Raw genomic sequence first — 22,500 nt, 5'->3', positions numbered from 1 at the left:
CTTGCGCCAAAGCGCAAATACACAGAATGTTAATCTCTTCGTGAGGGTTTCCCCAATATTATTTTTTACATTTTTAGACCAGAAGAAAAAGGGGGTATTCCTTAACATTCCAAGGATAAAAAGGTGTGTCACTGAACGCTCAAATTTGAAAATAAAAAAAAAATATTTGAACTTGATAATCACAACTGAGGAAAACATATTCAGAGGTGATGCATATTCTTATGAGTTCAAGAACTGACCCACCTACTCCAATCACTCAGACTCGTCATGTGGCTGACAAAATTGGCTGACATACCTTCCTAAAATTAACTAGGAAATCAGGAGCGACTCCCTTTTCTATAGCTGACATACCTTCCTAAAATTAACTAGGAAATCAGGAGAGACTCCCTTTTCTATAGCTGACATACCTTCCTAAAATTAACTAGGAAATCAGGAGACAATCCGTTTTCTATAGCTGACATACCTTCCTAAAATTAACTAGGAAATCAGGAGACAATCCGTTTTCTATAGCTGACATAATTAGCTGACATACCTTCCTAAAATTAACTAGGATATCAGGAGAGACTCCCTTTTCTATAGCTGACATACCTTCCTAAAATTAATTAGGGAACCAAAAGAGAATTCCTTTCTATGGCTGGCATAACTGGCTGACATACCTTCCTAAAATTAACTAGGAAACCAAAAGAGAATTCCTTTCTATGGCTGACATGACTGGCTGACATACCTTCCTAAAATTAACTAAGAAACCAAAAGAGAATTCCTTTCTATGGCTGACATGACTGGCTGACATACTTTCCTAAAATTAACTAGGAAGAAACCACTTCTATGGCTGACATACCTTCCTAAAATTAACTAGGAAACCAAAAGAGAATTCCTTTCTATGGTTGGCATAACTGGCTGACATACCTTCCTAAAATTAACTAGGAAATCAGGAGAGAACCCAGCCGCTTCGAAAGTCGTTCATCAGACACGTGAACCATTTGATAAACAAATGGCTAGATAGAAAGAAATCTCAGAGCCTAATCAACCGTTAAGTTATTTCTAATGGCAGCTTAACTTTGATCTTTGATAAGCTAGAGAGAGAGAGAGAGAGAGAGAGAGAGAGAGAGAGAGAGAGAGAGAGAGAGAGAGAGAGAGAGAGAGAGAGAGAGAGAGAGAGGGGTCTCAGCTCTTCCCAAAATTCGCGTTTCATAGAGGGTGCGAATTCCAACGAGAAGTTTATGAGAATTTACGAAAGTTTATGAGAATTTATGGGTCTCATATATTCGCAAAGGAGAAAGTACTTTGAAAATACACTAACAAAGGTGTCAGCTTTGTTAATACAGGCTTTATTTATGAAACTTTATTATGACAAGTCCAATATAAATTTGTAACCTGGTCACAGATAAAATTTATGCGTAAATGTGTGCAAATACACACCGATACACAGCTATAATGACAAATATAACAATTGTTTTGATGTATTCACATTAAATGTAAATATAATCATTATAATTATCATTACTAATTTGGAAACAGATAAATAATCTATTGAATTTATCCCTAATTGTTGGTCTAGAATTATAAATAAAAACAGTCTAAGTGACTAATACAATCAATACAACACTAAATTTGATCCAGAATCCTAAAACTCTTCAGTCAAAACTTACAACAATCACATTCATTAACAACTGTTATATATACTCATCGCCAAATCATTGTCACACTGCGTTACAATTACGTTGATACATTACATTGAAATATATAGTTACATTACATTAAGGTTAAAATATATTGTTACATTTCATTAAAATTACATTGCCACGTTACATTAAAATTACATTGCTACGTTACATTAAAAGTACCTTACATTAAGATTATATTATTACACTACATTAAAATTACATTGTTACATTACGTCAAAACTACATTGTTACATCACATTAAAATCACGCTACATTAAAATTATATTGTTACATTACTTTAAAATTACATTCTTGCCTTACATTAAAACTACATTACATTAAAATCATATTGTTACATTATATTAAAATTACATTGTTACATCACATTAAAATTACATTACATTAAATTTATATTGTTACATTCCATTAACTTTACATTGATACATTACATTAAATTACATTACGTTAAAATTATGTTGTTACACTGCATTAAAATTACATCTTAAACATTACAATTACATTAAAGGAGGCCAGGATTACCTTTCTTCTTCTTTAATCTTTAAAAAGAATTTCCTTCGCTCTCGAGTGAAGACGCAAAGAGACATGAGAGAGAGAGAGAGAGAGAGAGAGAGAGAGAGAGAGAGAGAGAGAGAGAGAGGACAAACAATATCAATTTCAGATTAAGCGAACCGCTTTATCCTCTCATCATCTGAATTATTGAGAAATGAGATTGAATAAAAAGATTACTTAAATTGGCAACTGGCAACTATATATAATTCAGCTGCTAATTGCCAATATTCTGACAAGGGGAATAACTATCCATTAACTATCGAATGTGGTTTCCTGTTATATTTTTAATGGTCAAATGGTGCTTATTCTATTCGTTTTTAATTTTGTGTAATAGGAAACTATTGTGCCGGCTTTGTCTGTCCGTCGGCACTTTGTTCTGTCCGCACTTTTTTCTGTCCGCACTTTTTCTGTCCGTCCTCGGATCTTAAAAACTACTGAGGCCAGAGGGCTGCAAATTGGTATATTGATCGTCCACCCTCCAATCATCAAACATACCAAATTGCAGCCCTCTAGCCTCAGTAGTTTCTATTTTATTTAAGGTTAAAGTTAGCCATAATAGCGCTTCTGGCAACGATACAGGTCAAGCCACCACCGGGCCGTGGTTAAAGATTCATGGGCCGCGGCTCATACAGAATTATACCGGGACCACCGAAGATAGATCTATTTTCGGTGGCCTTGATTATAAGCTGTAGCGGCTGTACAGAAACTTGATTAATCTTATTTATAATATGAACTGAACTGAATATAGACTTTAGGCCAAAGGCTAAGCACGGGGACCTATGAGGTCATTCAGCGCTGAAAAGGAAACTGAGAGCAAGAGGTCTGAAAGGTGTAACAGGGGGAAAACCCCAAAGCAGTTGCGCTATGAAATATTTGTTTAAGAGAGGGTGGATAGCGAGATGGAAGAAAGATAATATGAATGGAGGTGCAGTAAAAGGAATGAAAGGGGCTGCAGCTAGGGGCTGATGGCACGTTGCAAAGAACCTTTAGTAATGCCTACAGTGCACCCCGTGAGGTGCACTGACGGCACTAACCCCCCCCCCCCCGCCACGGGACTTAATTATTATGGAAAAGACTTTTAGATTTGTTACTGAGCTGCCCTACAAAAGAATATGCAAAAATCTGTGACAATTATTATGTACCAAAGCAATATTTAAGGCAAAAATGGAGTGATTCCTTAACGTGAGTATCGTCTGCTACAGAATATATTAATGTTTCTCAGAGAGAAAGTATATTACGGCAATTTTCCAATCAAATTTGAATTCAATTAGTTCACAGGAGAATATAACAGGAGGAGTAGGTCGTTCTCTCTCTCTCTCTCTCTCTCTCTCTCTCTCTCTCTTCCTCAGTCTCTCTCTCTCTCTCTCTCTCTTTCCCTTTATCTCTCTCTCTCCCTCTCTCTTTCCCTTTATCTCTCTCTCTCCCTCTCTCTTCCTCAATCTCTCTCTCACTTTAATCTATATATCTCTCTCTTTCTCTCCCTCAATCTCTCTCTCTCTCTTTCTCTCTCTCTCACTCTTCCTCAATCTCTCTCTCACTCTTCCTCAATCTCTCTCTCTCACTTTAATCTATCTCTCTCTCCCTCTTTCTCTCCCTCAATCTCTCTCTCTCCCTCTTCTCTCTCTCTCTCTCTCTCTCTCTCTCTCTCTCTCTCTCTCTCTCTAAGCAAAGCAGAGGAGAGAGATAAAGCTCCCATTCTTCTTCTTTTAAATAAAAGCCAAGACCTCCAAGAGCTCTCTAGATCAAGCCGTGAGCCAAATGCGAAATTTCACGCTTGATCAAAGTAGATCACAGTCTCATTAATATTTGCAGTGGAAGATTTACGTTCACCCGTTGCCAATGAGATATGGGTAACTCCTCACGGGGAGAGGGAATATAATAAGTCGTTTTCTCTAACCCAATCAAGAGGGCCTCACATTTTCTCACGGAGGGGAAGAAGAAGAAGAAGAAGAAGAAGAAGAAGAAGAAGAAGAAGAAGAAGAAGAAGAAGAAGAAGAAGAAGAAGAAGATAAAGGGCATAAACTGACTTCACGTCGTTTATATATCGGATTTATGAGGTCTCTGGAACGGCCTTGAAAGCAGGCTTTGAGCTCTTGGTTCGTTTGAACTCCGGGATGCATTTAACCGAGTATCAGGACCTTTCCCTGAAAAAAAGCGGGACGCCAATTCTTAAAAACTAACCATAGAATTTTCTTGAAAATAATCTCATTATGATTCCCACACCCAAATTGCGCCGAGATTCCCAATTTAACCTAATCTAACCTAACCTTACCTAGGGGCATGGCAAAAAAAAAACCGGGCTGGTACAATACTAGCATATATCTCAGGAACTTGCCTCCGGAGAGATATAATTACTTCGCTGAGTAGACTTTTTTATTTTCTAAAAAAAATCGTGGGTGGCCATTCTTTGGGTGCTCTGGGGGTTACATTAACTGAATTAGTTCATCCAAATATTGTCAGTATTAGATAGTTTTGCTTAGAGACTACTCATGCTGAAATAAACTTAATCCTCGAACAAAATGAAAATGTCCCATCAGAGTTCATAAGGCAGCCATGCTGGAAACATGTCTTTCTTAACAGTAATACTCAACTAACTTGTTTTCTGGAGAGAGAGAGAGAGAGAGAGAGAGAGAGAGAGAGAGAGAGAGAGAGAGAGAGAGAGAGAGAGAAATTATGCAAATCAATGTTTCATTATGTGAGACAGGTTGGATTTCCTCCGACTTCAGAAGTTAAGTTTTCAGTAGAACGAGAGATCCAACACCGAACACGCAGGAACACAACAGTCTAACTTCTTTCTGCTTAGAGAGCGTTGAAAAGGAAACACTTTAATTTCCCGATTCCTCCGGCTGTTTTAATGGTTCCTTTTACTTTGACAAATAGCCATGTGCAAAAAGATTCCACTGAGGGTAACAGCCTCTACGCTTTTAGCTTTCTGTAAAAGAAAACTATTGTGCCGGCTTTGTCTGTCCGTCCGCACTTCACTCTGTCCGCACTTTTTCTGCCTGCCCTCAGATCTTAAAGACTACTGAGGCTAGAGGGCTGCAAATTGGTAAGTTGATCATCCACCCTCCAATCGTAAAACGTACCAAATTGCAGCCCTCTAGCCTCAGTAGTTTTTATTTTATTTAAGGTTAAAGTTAGCCAAAATCGTTCGTCTGGTAACGATATAGATAGGCCACCACCGGTCCGTAATTCAAATTTCATAGGCCGCGGCTCACACAGCATTATAACCCAGACCACCGAGAGATGGATCTATTTTCGGTGGCCTTGATTATACGCTGTAGCGGCTGTACAGAAAAACTCGACTGCGCCGAAGAAACTTCGGCGCATTTTTTACTTGTTTATCTACAGTCATGATAGTGTCATTTTAAGAGCAAGCCAAGAGCAAGCCTAGCCCTAAAACAAAAGTAAAAAAAATTAAAAAGAAATTTTTATGGTTATTATTGAGAAGATGAACCCTTTTCATAGGGAACAAGGCCACCACAGGGGCCACTGACGTGAAATTCAAGAGGTAACAGAAGATAGTGGGAAACAGAAAGAAGAGATCACTTATTAAAAAAGAAAAAAAAAAAGAAAAAAAAAATTAATAAATACATAGATGAAAATGTAAGTAAATTATTGTAATAAAAGGAGAATAATTTTAGGATAAAAATCCATTACATTTTCGCTTGAACTTTTGAGAAATAAAGATGAACGGGGAAAGATCTCAGCCATTTGAAAGAACTACTACCCATACAGTCCAGATACTGGCGAGCCAAGTGATCTATTGATTGGTTTATGTAATCTGGCTTCGTAAAGACTACTGTGAACGTACCCACCTGGAGAGAGAGAGAGAGAGAGAGAGAGAGAGAGAGAGAGAGAGAGAGAGAGAGCGGAAATGAGCGTTTCCCTGGACAGTCCAGCCTTCTCCTGATGTGCCCAGACTGACAATCTCTTTCCACGGATCTTACGTAACAGAAATGCTTCTTCTCAACTATAGGGAGAAGAAGAAGAAGAAGAAGAAGAAGAAGAAGAAGAAGAAGAAGAAGAAGAAGAAGAAGAAGAAGAAGGCTCTTTTCCTTTGTAAGGAAAGCAAATAGAAAGGAAGAAGGCTTTCCTTCAGTAGCATAAGAACTGAATTGAACAGACATTTTTACTAATTAACTTTTCTTTCAAGATGAGTCAGTGGAGTTCAGAAGCCGGATTGAGAAACAACAATGAATAAAAAATAAAAATAGAGCTAATGGCCACTAAACTAAAGCATTTGTGAAATAATGGTTCCTTGGTCCAATTTTAGGCTTTCAGAAAACCCCAATGAGCCCAGCTTGGGGCCATCCTATCTAACCACCGGCTCCTATATTACTTCACCTCTCTCTCTCTCTCTCTCTCTCTCTCTCTCTCTCTCTCTCTCTCTCTCTCTCTCTCTCTCTCTCTCTCTCTCGTAATAAATAAAATTTTCATTTGTTTATTGATGTCTAAGGAATGTCGACAATTCGACCATTTCATCTGTTATAACCTAAGAGCCAAGATTCTTTTCTCTCTCTCTCTCTCTCTCTCTCTCTCTCTCTCTCTATAAATATCTTTCCATATAAATATCATTTTCGTATGTCTACTGACGTCTAAAGAAAGGCGACGTTTCGACCATTTCATCTCTCTCTTTCTCTATCTCTCTCTCTCTCTCTCTCTCTCTCTCTCTCTCTCTCTCTCTCTCTCTCTCTCTCTCTCTCTCACTCTTTATAAATAATTTTTTGTTTATTGCCATCTAAAGAAAGGCAACGCTTCAACCATTACCGCCCTCTCTCTCTCTCTCTCTTTATAAATCATTTTAGAGAGACTCCTGAAGACCCGCGTGGCCGAGAAGCCTAGAGAGGTATCGACAGCTTCGACTCAAAATGTATATAAAATGTACAAACCGAGAGATATTCACCCGACCGTCGCTAATGACCGAGGGGCGTCCAATGGCTGCTCCTGGGAAGCATTTATAAGGAAACCGCAGGACTGGTTTTATTGGCTCACCTTCCTTATCTAGAGGAGTGCAGGAGGAGGAGGAGGAGGAGGAGGAGGAGGAGGAGGAGGAGGAGGAGGAGGAGGAGGAGGAGGAGGAGGAGGAAGTGTGCCAAGACCTAAGTAGATTTCGCTTGGGACCTGGAAGTTATTTTGGGGCGGGGTGATCGTGTTTATTGAATGTTATTATGTATGTATGTATGTATGTATGTATGTATGTATGTACGTATGTATGCATGTACGTATGTATGTGTATATATATATGTATACATATATATATATATATATATATATATATATATATATATATATATATATATATATATATATATATATTTATATATATATATAATTATGAATATATATGCTATAATATATATTTATATATGTATATATTGTATACATATATACACATATATACACATATATATATATATATATATATATATATATATATATATATATATATATTATATACATAATCCATTTTATCAATGTTATCTATTTCTGTCAGTAATCTGTCCTAACTATTTTTCACCATAGGTGAGAGACTATGAAGCTTTCCGATTATCAGGGATGATCGAAATTTAAGTAGAGAAAAAAACACGAAAAAAAAAATTCCCTCATAACCAGATTAAGTTAAAAATGCCAAACTAATCACACATGTGGTCTTACCACAATTCTCTTCTGCTTTCCAGATACCTAAGACGGATCGAGCATTCTAGAGTAGCGACGGTACAAGAGGTTTACAAGGTAAGAGGATTTGACCACAAATGTGTTTTAGCCTTCTATTTGAGGTGACTGTAGAATTGCTGTGTTTATTCATATATATATATATATATATATATATATATATATATATATATATATATATATATATATATATATATATATATATATATATATATATATATATATATTATATAAATATATATATACACATTATATATATACAATATATGTACACAAATATTTACATATACACAAACACACACCTTATACACATATATATAAATGTATAATGTGTATGTGTGTGTGTGTGTGTATGTGTACAAGCAGACCGAATAATTACAGCACTAATTTATAAGGCATTCCGTTACCACCAGGTACTTCCAAAATCTAAACGAACATGACTTAAGTTTGCACCATTAGTGAATCCATTCAGGCCCCAAAATTAAAGCATATCTCCTTTCACCAAAATTCTAATCAGAGAGAGAGAGAGAGAGAGAGAGAGAGAGAGAGAGAGAGAGAGAGAGAGAGAGAGAGAGAGAGAGAGAGAGAGGAGTCCAAGCAATTTCGAAAAACCTCATTTTGAATAGAACCAAATGCTTGAGCAAGCACCTGCGTATCAACTTGCTCATTTGATACGTGTTTAAGTCCCGTAATGAGTGTAGCAGCCTTCTCTTAATCACGTAGCGGTTGCAACTTTCGAAAAATGAAAGCAGTGCAGGGTGGAGTACTTTTATACACACACTCTCTCTCTCTCTCTCTCTCTCTCTCTCTCTCTCTCTCTCTCTCTCTCTCTCTCTCTGTTTTTAGGACTGCTACAAGAAATAATTATAATGGCACATTCAATTTTTTCCAGTGAATGTTAGTTGACCTCTCTCTCTCTCTCTCTCTCTCTCTCTCTCTCTCTCTCCGAGCTTTGACAGCAGTTTGAAACGAAAGAAAGTTTTGAAAGTAACCAACTCCGGAAGTCACTTTCCCTTTCGAGGGCACCCGATGAAAGAGATTTCAAGCTCGGCGTGAAGTTTCTTAAACCACACCGACAACACAAATTGGTAAGCATATACAGAAATATGTTTATAAACGTGAAAATAAATAAACAAAGCTTTAGGTATATTGCAGTATTTCAGAGATATGGTAATATCTGTCGTAATCGATGGTGTACCAGTTTTAGACGTGGTGTGAAATTTTTGGAACCAAGATACGACTAGGATTCTGTGTTGCGCATTGTAAAATAAGATTTTATATATATAAATATATATGTGCGTGTGGGCTTGTGTTTGTATGTATGTATTTTGTATTTTATGTTCTAGAACATACTTATTATTTATTTATACCCTTTTATACAAGAACGTGGAAGTGCCCATGTGTGTACGTATACATATAAACACTCATGTAATATACTGTGTAAATGGTATACACATATTATATATATAAATATATATGTATAGATATATAATATATATATATATATATATATATATATATTATATATATTATATTACATATATATATATATGTATATATATATATATATATATATATATATATATATATATATATATATATATATATATTATATATATATTACATATACATATATCTGTGTGTGTATACATACACGCACACACATCCATCCAAGTGTTCCTGAAATAACCAGCGTGTCGCTTCATCCGGTACCCTGCAAATGGAGTGTGACACGGAGTGGCAGAAAGCATTTGAAAAATGACCACGGGGCCATTCCAGCGCCCTGGGGCGGCGACTGCGAGAATTAGATTTATTTACAGACAGGCGGTCCTGTGTTTCAAACGGCATAGGTCGAGAGAGAGAGAGAGAGAGAGAGAGAGAGAGAGAGAGAGAGAGAGAGAGAGAGAGAGAGAGGAACAATGAAACAGACAATAATAAGCGGAATGCATTCTTTCCTGAATTTTTACTGATTATACTCCATTTGTTGCTATGGAATGTTATAGAAAGATTGAAATGGATTAATGTCAATTTTTTTCATTATAAGTTATCGTATTTCCTGTGTATATATATATATATGTATGTATGTATGTGTATATATATATATATATATATATATATATATATATATATATATATATATATATATATATACATATACACATATATATATACATATATATATATATATATATATATATATATATATATATATATACATATACATATATGCCTGTCCTTTCTCAGACAACATCTGAATAGAGCTAACAGATAAGACCTGTATTCGCTTCAATAATACGAACGAAAACCTCTCTTTCTCTCTCCTTATGAATCACTTCCACCTTTTTCTCCAAATTTACCCAAATTCTCCCACGAGTAGAATCATTTATAATTTATCACCCTCAATCAAAAAAAAAAAAAAAAACAGTCCCGTAAAACTCGATAGGAAATTGTGAATTCCTTTGCTGTTAAGCGAACCGCTCATAGTGGTTAAAAGCACTTGGCCAAAAAATGTGGCCATTTGCAAAATTTACGCCAAAAAGATATATATGAAGGCGGTTGGGTACTGCAAGCGTATTTAATACAAAAACAAGTAAAAAATGAGCCGCGGCCCACCAAACTTTAACCACGGCCCTGTGGTGACTTGTCCTATATCGTTGCCAGAAGCACGATTATGACTAACTTTAACCTTGAATAAAATCAAAATTACTGAGGCTAGAGGGCTGCAATTTGGTATGTTTGATGTCTGGAGGGTTGATGATCAACATACCAATTTGCAGCCCTCTAGCCTCGGTAGTTTTTAAGATCTGAGGGCGGACAGTGAATGTGCGGACAGACAGACAAAGCCGGCACAAGTTTTCTTTTACAGAAAACTAAAAAGCTTGCTTACTGTGTATCGTGGAATAAAAATTGAAGGAAAAGGAACGAAAAATGAATGCAGGTCCTTGATGCATCTATATATATACAGGCAGAATCCGAATAGAAAAAGCCTAATGATGAAAAGAAAATTATAAAAAGCTTAATTGTGCCCAAAAATTATTATTATTATTATTATTATTATTATTATTATTATTATTATTATTATTATTAATTTTTTATAAACAAATGAAAGGCGAACGAGGTCAGGCTAATGTGATATTATTATCATTATTATTATTATTATTATTATTATTATTATTATTATTATTATTATTATTATTAACTGAAAAATTTTCAGAACATAAATGGCAAGCTAACACGACGTCCCCATACCAGAAACCAGTACAGTAATCCCGAAGCAATATTGTGGAATGGAAACCCCACTCCAGTAAGCTAGTAGCTACCCGATGCGGAGTCAATATCAGCGGCCCCTCCTCCGCAAGCAGGCCTTAATGGCGCCCATAAACTCGAAGCAAAATGAGGTGAGGCACATTAGGAGAGGGAGTGCTCCGTTTCTCATTCTGACACTGATCGTCGTCAGTCTTCCTGAGCAGACTTGTCCGTACATACATACATACATACATACGTAAATACATGCATACATGCACACGAATATGTATACACACACATAGCTGGTGTGAATTATTTCGAGAGAGAGAGAGAGAGAGAGAGAGAGAGAGAGAGAGAGAGAGAGAGAGAGAGAGAGAGAGAGAGCAGGACAAAAAATAAATTACCATCTTCCAATCATTCGTGACATTTTTTCACTCCATTGCTGCCCTGACCGAGTTCTTTGTAATTTGAATATCGACTGTGACATTTAATACTTAGCGAGAAGCCGCAGTGTCCCCTTTAGTATAACAAAAAGTCTAATAAATTAGGAGTTTTCAATAAAGTTCTCGCAAGAACAAATCACGCAGCTGTGAACAGATGTCTTTCTCTGGGATAAACATCAGTTTGAGAAACTCTACTGAGGTTACGCTTCAAGAGAAAGGTATATATATGTATAAGTATATATGTATATATACACATACATACATACATACATGTATATATATATATATATATATATATATATATATATATATATGCAGCTAATCATTCTCTAAAGTAATTTCTAAATGTTACGATATCTGCAATTACTTGCAGCACCGAAGCACTGCCCTTGAAGCTGTAATTACTTGCAGCACTGAAGCACTGCCCTTGAAGCTGTAATTACTTGCAGCACTGAAGCACTGCCCTTGAAGCTGTAATTACTTGCAGCATTGAAGCACTGCCCTTGAAGCTGTAATTACTACAACTACAGAAAGCCATTAAGTAAGGCTGTTGAGGCAGTAATTACGTAAAGCAACTATAAACTGATGTTTAGATATCAATAAGACTAAAGCCACTGAGTAACTGCTGTTATATAGCAATTACTTAAACGCTGTAAAGTACTATTACTGAGACAGCAATGACTTAATGCTTTTAAAGGACATAAATTACGATTCAGCCCAGAAGAATTTAAAGAATTTGAACCCCAAAATAAATCCCAAGCAAATGACCAACACCTCAAAGTCTAACCCAGCCCCCACCCCCCCCAAAAATATAAAAAAAAAACTTCACGGCTGATCTGGAAACGACATCGTTCATCAATTGGAGCAACGAGGGAAAAAAACAAGAAAAAAAAACTCCTAAACCAGCATGCTAAACTGGAAGACAGGTTTACGTGGTTTACGAGGCTGGGAACAGGCGCCCGCCTCGTTCTTCTGAAGGGATGAGGAAACAGATGGTTTGTGAAAATTCACATACACAAACACACACACAAACACACATGAAGGATAAAATGTAGAAAGTTAGGTTTTTTCTTGTGTGTGTGTGAATGTGTTTTTCTTCTGTATCAGAAGGATGATTGTGAATCGTGCTAATGTATTATGTATATGTATTTATATCTATATGTATGTATATATATATATAAATATTTATACATATATAGGTGTACCACACAGAAAATGGAACACTAAGTATAACTCCTGACCAGTTTCGTCTGAAAATCAAAGACATCTTCAGTGTGGATTTATATACCCAATGTTTCATTTCCCCTGTGGTACATCTGCTTATATACAGCAGGTTGTCAATGTGATTTTCATTATATATCTATCTATCATCTATCTATCTCTCTCTCTCTGTATATATATATATATATATATATATATATATATATATATATATATATATATATATTTATGTAATTACTAATGTCTACATACATAGAAAATACTGTCTGTATAACACCACTTCGCATTACAACACAGCCCATACAGGCTATATACAACCTGCTACAACCCTATACCTGCCCAAAATAACTCCACCCCCACCCACCCAAACACCAAGGACCCCCCCACCCCTTTTCCATCCCTCCCCAACCCCCAAAAGCCCAGATCAATAACAAGAACTTCAGAGGAGAAGAGAGTTGAGGAAGATTTTCATTTCCATGAGGAAGTATAGGAATGGGTGGGGGGGGGGAAGTGGGAGGGGAAGGGGAGGGGGAACCTGGCCATTGCATTAATTGGAGTGAGACGTCTTTCGAGGACGAGGGCTCTCGTCCTAAACTGGAGGAAGACCCTCGAGTAAGGGCCATCGCCAGCCGAAGCCTGACTGGAGTTTATCCTAGAGGTTCTGGTAAACTGGTTCGAGTCTCAAGGGCGTGATTACCGAGGTCTTCGGCCTGGGGAAAACGGATAACTATCATAATAAGTAGGGTGGTCATCTGACATACAGACAGATTTATGATATATATATATATATATATATATATATATATATATATATATATATATATATATATATATATATATATATATATGTAATACTAATAGCCACAATGCCCTCTTAACTTCTCGAATTCTTCGCGCTTTTTGGATATGCTTGTAACTACGAAGCCGTAAGATCCAAACGCAAGAAATTGAAGAGACTGTGATTGCCGGTCGCGGGAAACGAACCCGCGTCTCCGTGGCCACAAGGAGGCTTCGTAGTTACAAGCATATCCAAAAAGCGCGAAGAATTCGAGAAGTTAAGAGGGCATTGTGGCTATTAGAATTACATATGTGTCTGGTAAAAGTGACCAGTAGATTCTACATATATATATATAAAACCGCAGTGACGAACCACTTATCGAATCATAATTCCTGTTCGGTACTATTTCTGAGGTAGAGCGAATTGGACATACAACGACATTTGTAGCTTAATTTTTTAAATATATATATATATATATATATATATATATATATATATATATATATATACACACATATATATATCAAAAGTTAAGCAACTTATAGCCCCTGAACAGAAACTACTCCCTTACTATTTACGAGACCATAATAATACATGGAAAATTCGATGAATATGAGAGAAACCACTCTTTTATTTAGAAGCATTTCCCCTCCAAAGGGCTCCACAACCACGAGCAAGAATTTCCTTCTCTTCGCACAGAGAAAAAAAGCGAACTATGGTAAATACTCGCTTTGTACACAATCATTATACAGTGACATGATGCATTTTTCTCATTGTTTTTAATCATAACTCATCAAGGATTTTATCGAAGAAATTATATTAGGTATAAATATCAGTATCAAGTTCTACAAATCAATTTTATTATAAAATATGATAAAGAATAATTATTATTTTCATAATTTTCCCGGTTTCTTCACTGAAAAATCTAAACAAGAGAAAATATCTAAAAAAATCAAGGATAAAATAGTTTTTTTTACTTTGCAAATGAAATGCAACCGACTTTTGTCAAAACTTCACCGTACAATTACTCATTTTTGTTAAAAAAAAAAAAAAAAAGTAAAATCCACGAATCATAAATTTCACAAATAAATCGTCGAAGCCTCAGCGAAATCTCCACTCCATTCAGGCAATCAAAGCTAGCCTTAATGACGAGCTTAAGCCCTGATAAATCACTCAATTTATCAGACTTGCGACAAGTCCCGTATAAATAAGTTTCATTTCACCCGAACGGAAATTAATTTCGCGAAATAATTCGTCTGATTTACTGCCTTTCCATTCGAGATTCCAGAATGATCAATCACCTGGAAAGCGATGAGTGATTAAGCACAACAGGCAAACTATTCCTCTCGTCTGAATTGTCTTTCATGAGTGATAAAGTGCGCAGCTCTGCTGTTGAGACCAGCAACGCGAGAACTGATAACGCTGGGTTGCGAGAGTTACCCCCAATGCGTTCTTCCCGTTTTCTATAATTTAATGTGACGTCACGGCTCACAGCACGGTTTCCTAAGGCTATTGAGGATTTTATTAATTTTATTCATGGCCATTATAATTAAACCTTTCTTTAGGAAGGACTCCTATAGTGTAAGATAGCATTTCGCGTGTAACACACACACACGAACACACATACACAAGCAAAAATATCTTCAGGATATTGCAACGCATATAATAATAATAATAATAATAATAATAATAATAATAATAATAATAATGATAATAATAATAATAATAGTTATTATTATTATTATTATTATTATTATTATATAATAATAATAATAATAATAATAATAATAATAATAATAATAATATTATTATTATTATTATTATTATTATTATTATTATTATTATTATTATTATTATTATTATTACCAACAAACAAAGTAATTTCCCTGCCTTAAAAATACCACGAAAATTACAGACAGCTTTCTGTGACACAGTACAACTCTCATTATGAACCTCATTCATAATGAAAGCCGATCAAGCAATCAATAAGGTGAAATATTAAACAATAATAAATAAAACAAATAAAAATATAAACGAAAAAAAAAAACACAAAAACACTCTCCTACACCACAAACTGAACTGCCAAGAAAGGTACAATATGATTTGACGCATTCAAGGATGATTGTTGTCGTTTACGCTGTAGAGAAGATGCAACGCCAAGCCTAGTGCGAGCCCTTTGCGTGTATAAGATGCTTGTGTGTATGTGTGTGTTTGTGTGTGATTGTGTGTTTGAGTGTGATTGCGTGTGTTAATGGTTTTGTTTCACACGAACGATCAGCAACAGATCACGAAACTGCTAGTACCAGCCTTTCTTCTATCGACTTAAATGTTTTGTGTGTGTGTTTGTGTGTGATTGTTGTGTATGTGTATGCGCGTGTATGTGTTAACGGTTGTACTTGACAGTGATAATCAACAACAGATCAAGAGACTAAAAGTTTGTCTAAAGGACTTAAACATTAAGTTAATGAATGTCTGCGTGTCTGTAGTAGGACTGCGTGTAAGCGTGCCTAGAGATATTACTCGTATAATGTATGATAAACGGGTTTGTGTGTGTGTGTGTGTGTGAGTGTGTAAGTTTAGGAAATGAGAAATCCTAATGGCGAATGAAAAAATAAAATGTAAAGAATAGCAACAAAACGATGACTGACAAGTCGAAAAAAATAAAAAAAAAAAGCAAAAATACATAGACACTCATCTAAAGAGAAAATTTACATGAATATTAAATTTCACGAACTCATTGAAAACGAAAGAAATATAATATTTAGGCCCAAAGGCCAAGCGCTGGGACCTACGAGGTCATTCAGCGCTGAAACGGAAATCGAAAGTAGGCGGGTTTGAAAGGGTGTAACAGGAAAACCTTGCTGCATACAACCTTCAGTAGTAATGCCTACATTGCACCGCGTGAGGTGAGCTGACGGCAGTAGCCTCCTACGGGGATGAAATAATTAAATCCAGAATGTAAAATGGACAAGGAAACTAAATGAAGTTTATGCGAGATTTGAATCTATTAAAAGAGTATGAAAAGATAAAGTAAAAAATGCGCTGAAGTTTCTTCGGGGCAATCGAGTTTTCTGTACAGCGCATAATCAAGGCCACCGAAAATAGATCTATCTTTAGGTGGTCTCGGTATAATGCTGCATGAGCCGCGGCCCATGAAATTCTCAGCCGGCCGTGGTGGCCTGTGTTGCTGCGTTGCCAGAAGCACGATAATGGCTAACTTTAACCGTAAATACAATAAAAGCTACTGAGGCTAGAGGGCTGCAATTTGGTATGTTTGATGATTGGAGGGCGGATGATCAACATACCAATTTGCAGCCTTCTAGCCTCAGTAGTTTTTAAGATCTGAGGGCGGACAGAAAAACTGCGGACAGAATAAAGTGCGGACGGACAGACAAAACCGGACAAAGTTTTCTTTTGCAGAAAACTAAAACGAGAAAATACAAGAATGAGGAATAAACGAAAGCTAGAGCAACGCAGAGCGCATCTAATCCATCGTATTTTTCAGACCCTGGCAACATCGTGAAGAAAAACCGCTCCCTTAAGAAAAGAAAGAAAGAAAGAAAGAAAAAACACTGCATGCCAAGAACAAGCGAACTCCCGGAGAATTCAGAAATACGAGGTCACGAGATAAAAAAAAAAAACAAAAAAAAAAAAACACAAACAACTCCTCAAATTCTCCTCAGAATTCCACGCGAACATTCAATGAAGTACACTCAATTAAGCTCGCAAGCAACCGCTGCTGGCAAAAACGAGAGACAGCCGAAAAGTTCCAGGAACAAACAAGGAGAGAGAGAGAGAGAGAGAGAGAGAGAGAGAGAGAGAGAGAGAGAGAGAGAAACACGAGTTTAGAAAGAATGAATATCCAAGTGAGGAAAAGAAGCAAAGGTCGATAAACGAGAGAGAGAGAGAGAGAGAGAGAGAGAGAGAGAGAGAGAGAGAGAGAGAGAGAGAGAGAGCTTTCCCTCAGTGGTGAAAAACAGATAAGCAATAATTCTTTCAAGACTTCTATGTAAATTTTGAAGAGAGAGAGAGAGAGAGAGAGAGAGAGAGAGAGAGAGAGAGAGAGAGAGAGAGAGAGAGAGCAGAGGGATTTTGGCCAGAGGAATCTCGCAGGAAAACAGGAGTATAAAAATAAAGAAAAACAGGAATAAGAACGCCCTAAGGAATGCCTATCTTGGAGGTAGGCAGTTCAGATGCAACAGAGCCTTGGAATTGTGGCTCTTGTACCCAAAACCTGGTGTGAGAGAGAGAGAGAGAGAGAGAGAGAGAGAGAGAGAGAGAGAGAGAGAGAGAGAGAGAGAGAGAGAGAGAGAGGCGTCTCTATCCACATAAGCCTAATGGGGTCTCCGATGTTTATTTCCATCGCTCTTATGACAATATTCAAAGCCTATGGACAAATCATTCCAGTTCCTAAGCGCTGAATTTGTTTATAAGATACCCTGTAGGTTTTTTTCTGTGGCTCTTAGTCGTGGTTTTTTCTTTAATTACTCAACTTAATCAAGCATTACAATCCTAAAGAATCAACAGGACAGAAATGCAAGCAATTTCTAATGCTTGGTAATGTCAGTCCTACATCGAAGTTTCTGTCAGAGTAGGCCTACTAGTGCAGTACAGTATGACCTGATTCATTCATTAGTTCATTCAGTCATTCCTTCATTAGTTCATTCATTCATTCACTCATTCATCCATTCATTCATTCTTCCATTCATTCGTTCATCCATTTGTCCATTCACTCATTAGTTCACATTAGTTCATTCAGTCATTCCTTCATTCATTCATTAGTTCATTCATTCATTCACTCATTCATCCATTCATTCTTCCATTCATTCATTAGTTCAATCATCCATCCATCCAATCATCCATTCATCCATCCATTCATTCATTCATTCCTCCATCCATCCATCCATTCACTCATCCATTCGCCCATTCATTCAATACTTCGTTCATTCATTCATCCATCCATCCATCCATTCGTCCATTCATTCAATACAACATTCATTCATTCATACAACGAAGATGAATGAAAAATCAACAGAAAACGCAAAACGCCCATAAATGTGCAAGTGAAATAAGTGGGAATATTCATTCCAATCAATGAAGCGCCGTGAACGAGACAGGTGGGACTTAGTCGCCATTTAAAATGAAGGGAACCAAGATAAAAGCCAAACCAACAGGACGTTATTCAAGGTCTACCAAGAGAAATAAATAAATAAATAAGTAAATAAATACAAAAAAAATAAATATATATATATATATATATATATATATATATATATATATATATATATATATATATATATATATATATATATATATAAGTAATGGAATCCTCACTTGGGCCCCAATAGTGGATTTTCTCAAAGGAACGAAAGACTTAAAAACATACTGCAGCTGATAAGTGTTTCCAAAGTATTTCACCGAGGGTCAAATTGGCCTTAGGAAGTCTCTCTCTCTCTCTCTCTCTCTCTCTCTCTCTCTCTCTCTCTCTCTCTCTCTCTCAGGTTCCCAAGATATACAAATGATAGACAACAAAATTCATTTGCTGTGAGCTAAGATACGTCCTCCATCCTTTCGTAAATCACGTCAGGAATAATTACTAGCAATCTTGAAGAGAAAAATTACCTGATAACCGAAAATAACCTAAAATCCCGAACAACCTTACAAAGAAGAACGGCAAATGAAAACGGACGAGTATAGAAATCTCGAGAATTATCTGACAGAGGAAGAGAAGAGACCAACTGACGTTATCAAGAAAATGGGATGATGGTGATGGTGGTGGTGGTATCTGGCAACTCAGGTTAAGCCAGGGTATATATAAGCCTGTTGCCAGGACCCGCGGCCTATTCATACAACAACAACAACAACCCGCGGCCTATTCATAGATGCCATTCATGTGATTGGTTGTCCTATGAATGAATGAGTGAATCATTTTGAATGAATGAGTAGATACTTTTGAATGAATGAGTAGATACTTTTGAATGAATGAGTAGATACTTTTGAATGAATGAGTAGATACTTTTGAATGAGTGAGTAGGTAGTTTTGAGTGAGTGATCAAGTATTATCCACACAGTGTCACTATGCCAGTATTTTTTTTTTCCAGCGCAAATTTCTACATGTTCAACTTTTATTCATAATACCTCAGCAAATCAGAACCAGCTTCTCTGTATTAAATAAAAACATAGATCAAGATTGATTTATGAATATAATAATAACAACCGCAAACCATCCACATACCTCAGCTAATTCAAGCACCATCTCTATAAACCATCTTTTCACGATGCTAAACCCTTTAAAAAACATTCTCTAGCCTTGACGCATGCGCTGAGACCACTATTAACTCGAGCAACAAGTTTCGCCTGTCAGTACCATCGGGTAAACCGAGTATTTACGAGATCTGTCCAGCCATATAAGAGAGTACACGGTATAATGGCCGAACTGTCCGAACCACTCGCTTGCATAAATCGGACACTAGCGGAGAATAACGGGAGAACGTCGACAATATTTTACGGAAATCGCCTTCGAGATTACATTCGGAAACGGCGTAAGCGATTAATGGAGGATTTGAGCTCGGTATTACTTTCGTTGGTCATGAAGTTAAGGGTTGCCACCCTGCTTTGAGAATGAAGGCGAAATATGGCAAAATACGGGATAATAATATTGCATTTTAGTGATGATCTTGCAAAGCATTGCAGCATTTATCAGCATCCGAATATTTTGCAAGCCCAGATACATAATATTTGTGATTACATTCACAGACACGTGATTTATATATGTAAATGTAATGTATCACAGGGATTTATATATTATGCAAACGTGTCACAAGGATTTTTATATGCAAATGTACTACAGGGATTTATATATGCAAATGTAACATAGGGATTTATATATGCAACTGTACCACTGGGATTTATATACGCAACTGTTCCACCGGAATTTATATATGCAGATGTACAACAGGGATTTATTTATGCAATGTGCCACAGGTAAATGTGTTATGTGAGCATATCGAAAAATTATTAAACTGGCTGTGACTGTGAAAACTAATAGCTGGAGAGAGAGAGAGAGAGAGAGAGAGAGAGAGAGAGAGAGAGAGAGAGAGAGAGAGAGGACCGGACCGGTATTGCAGTGTTATATGAGTATACTGAAAAATTATTTATACTGGCTGTGAAACCTAGTAGCTGGAGAGAGAGAGAGAGAGAGAGAGAGAGAGAGAGAGAGAGAGAGAGAGAGAGAGAGAGAGAGAGAGAGAGAAAGGACCGGACCGGTATTGCAGTGTTATATGAGTATTCTGAAAAATTATTTATACTGGCTGTGAAACCTAGTAGCTGGAGAGAGAGAGAGAGAGAGAGAGAGAGAGAGAGAGAGAGAGAGAGAGAGAGAGAGAGAGAGAGAGAGAGAGAGGACTGGACTGGTATTGCAGTGTTATATGAGTATACTGAAAAATTATTTATACTGGCTGTGAAACCTAGTAGCTGGAGAGAGAGAGAGAGAGAGAGAGAGAGAGAGAGAGAGAGAGAGAGAGAGAGAGAGAGAGAGAGAGAGAAAGGGGACCGGTATTGCAGTGTTATATGAGTATTCTGAAAAATTATTTATACTGGCTGTGAAACCTAGTAGCTGGAGAGAGAGAGAGAGAGAGAGAGAGAGAGAGAGAGAGAGAGAGAGAGAGAGAGAGAGAGAGAGAGAGAGATGAAAGCCAAAACCGGTATCCAAGTTAACACTTGAGGGAGACACATACACACACACACACACAAATCGTTCTCACCTTCCAGATCAATAAACGATTCTGGAAATAAAACACGACACCACACTGGAAAATCTTTCAACCAAGCTATAAATAAACGAGGGCGCCTTTCAGAAAAGGAGTATTTTGGTTTCCATGCAAAATTCTTTACTAAAACTCCGTCCAATTCAACTGCTTTTGGGATACAGAGTTTTTTTTTTTTAAGTCCAATTCAACTGGTTCAGAAACAGAGAGTTCTACTGTTCACTGGTGATGTCAGTGGAAGTAAATTTAAAAGCAGTAACTTTCAATAACTATTTCTGAATTGAATTCAAGCATGAAATTTAGGCCAAAGGCCAAGCGCTGGGACCTATGAGGTCATTCAGCGCTGAAAAGGAAATTGAGAGTAGAAAGGTTTGAAAGGTGTAACTGAAGGAAAAAACCTTTTGCAGTTGCATTAAGGAAAAATTGTTAGGAGATGGTGGAAAGTAAGATTAAAGAAAGAGAATATAAACGGAGGTACAGTAAAGGGAATGTAAGAGGTTGCAGTTAGGGGCCGAAGGGACGCCGCAAAGAACCTTGAGTAATGCCTACAGTGCACTGCGTGAGGTGCACTGGCGGCACTACACCATGACGCGTTAGGTAATACTGATAGACGATAACTTACGAACAATGAACTTCCTATTATACAGGATATAAATAAAGGTAGATTTTCAAACTGCCTAAGCTATATTGCCAAAAGTTATTTAGCTAAGACATCTTTCCCCTAAGCAGATCTAGACCTTAAACTACACCGAAACCCAAAGTACTTGAGACCAAAGGAATGTATACGAACATAACTGGTGCGGTGTTCCAAGGATCTGCTGGTCTCTCCGCTAATTAGAACATCGTTCAAGGTCCATTTCGGTTTCATTTCCGGCCTCCAAATTCACTACAAATCGTGTCGAAAGAGTTCCATTTCGGTCGACAGCCAGCCGTTTTATGAATCGCGTATGTGCAAGAAGCTGTGTAACACGGCAGCAGTATTGAGCGCTAATTCGCTTGGGGTCCGTGCTATTCTCTCTCTCTCTCTCTCTTAGTCCTAGTTCTACTGTAAGTGTCCTAGTACCACAATAATCTCTCTCTCTCTCTTAGTCCTAGTTCTACTGTAAGTGTCCTAGTACCACAATAATCTCTCTCTC

At 36.9% G+C, this 22,500-nt stretch overlaps 2 protein-coding genes across 2 annotated transcripts in view; both read left to right on the top strand.

Annotated features, from left to right (window-relative positions):
* Positions 1–22,500, top strand: part of LOC136848257 (probable G-protein coupled receptor No9) — a 561,772-nt gene that overhangs the window by 273,555 nt on the left and 265,717 nt on the right. The window contains exon 2 of the mRNA XM_067120636.1: positions 7,916–7,970. The gene's annotated coding sequence lies outside the window, so the exon portion shown is untranslated. The remainder of the gene's footprint in view (positions 1–7,915; positions 7,971–22,500) is intronic.
* The window catches only part of LOC136848000 (ABC transporter F family member 4-like), a 173,486-nt gene that overhangs the window by 100,148 nt on the left and 50,838 nt on the right, over positions 1–22,500 (top strand). Inside the window, exons 3-5 of the mRNA XM_067120011.1 lie at positions 6,214–6,296; positions 7,245–7,340; positions 7,916–7,970. Coding sequence (XP_066976112.1) covers positions 6,214–6,296; positions 7,245–7,340; positions 7,916–7,970 — 234 coding nt within the window. The remainder of the gene's footprint in view (positions 1–6,213; positions 6,297–7,244; positions 7,341–7,915; positions 7,971–22,500) is intronic.

This window comes from Macrobrachium rosenbergii, chromosome 18, assembly GCF_040412425.1.
Source record: "Macrobrachium rosenbergii isolate ZJJX-2024 chromosome 18, ASM4041242v1, whole genome shotgun sequence".
In the NCBI taxonomy this organism is placed as follows: Eukaryota; Metazoa; Arthropoda; class Malacostraca; order Decapoda; family Palaemonidae; genus Macrobrachium; species Macrobrachium rosenbergii.
This window is presented reverse-complemented; position numbering and strand designations above follow the sequence as displayed.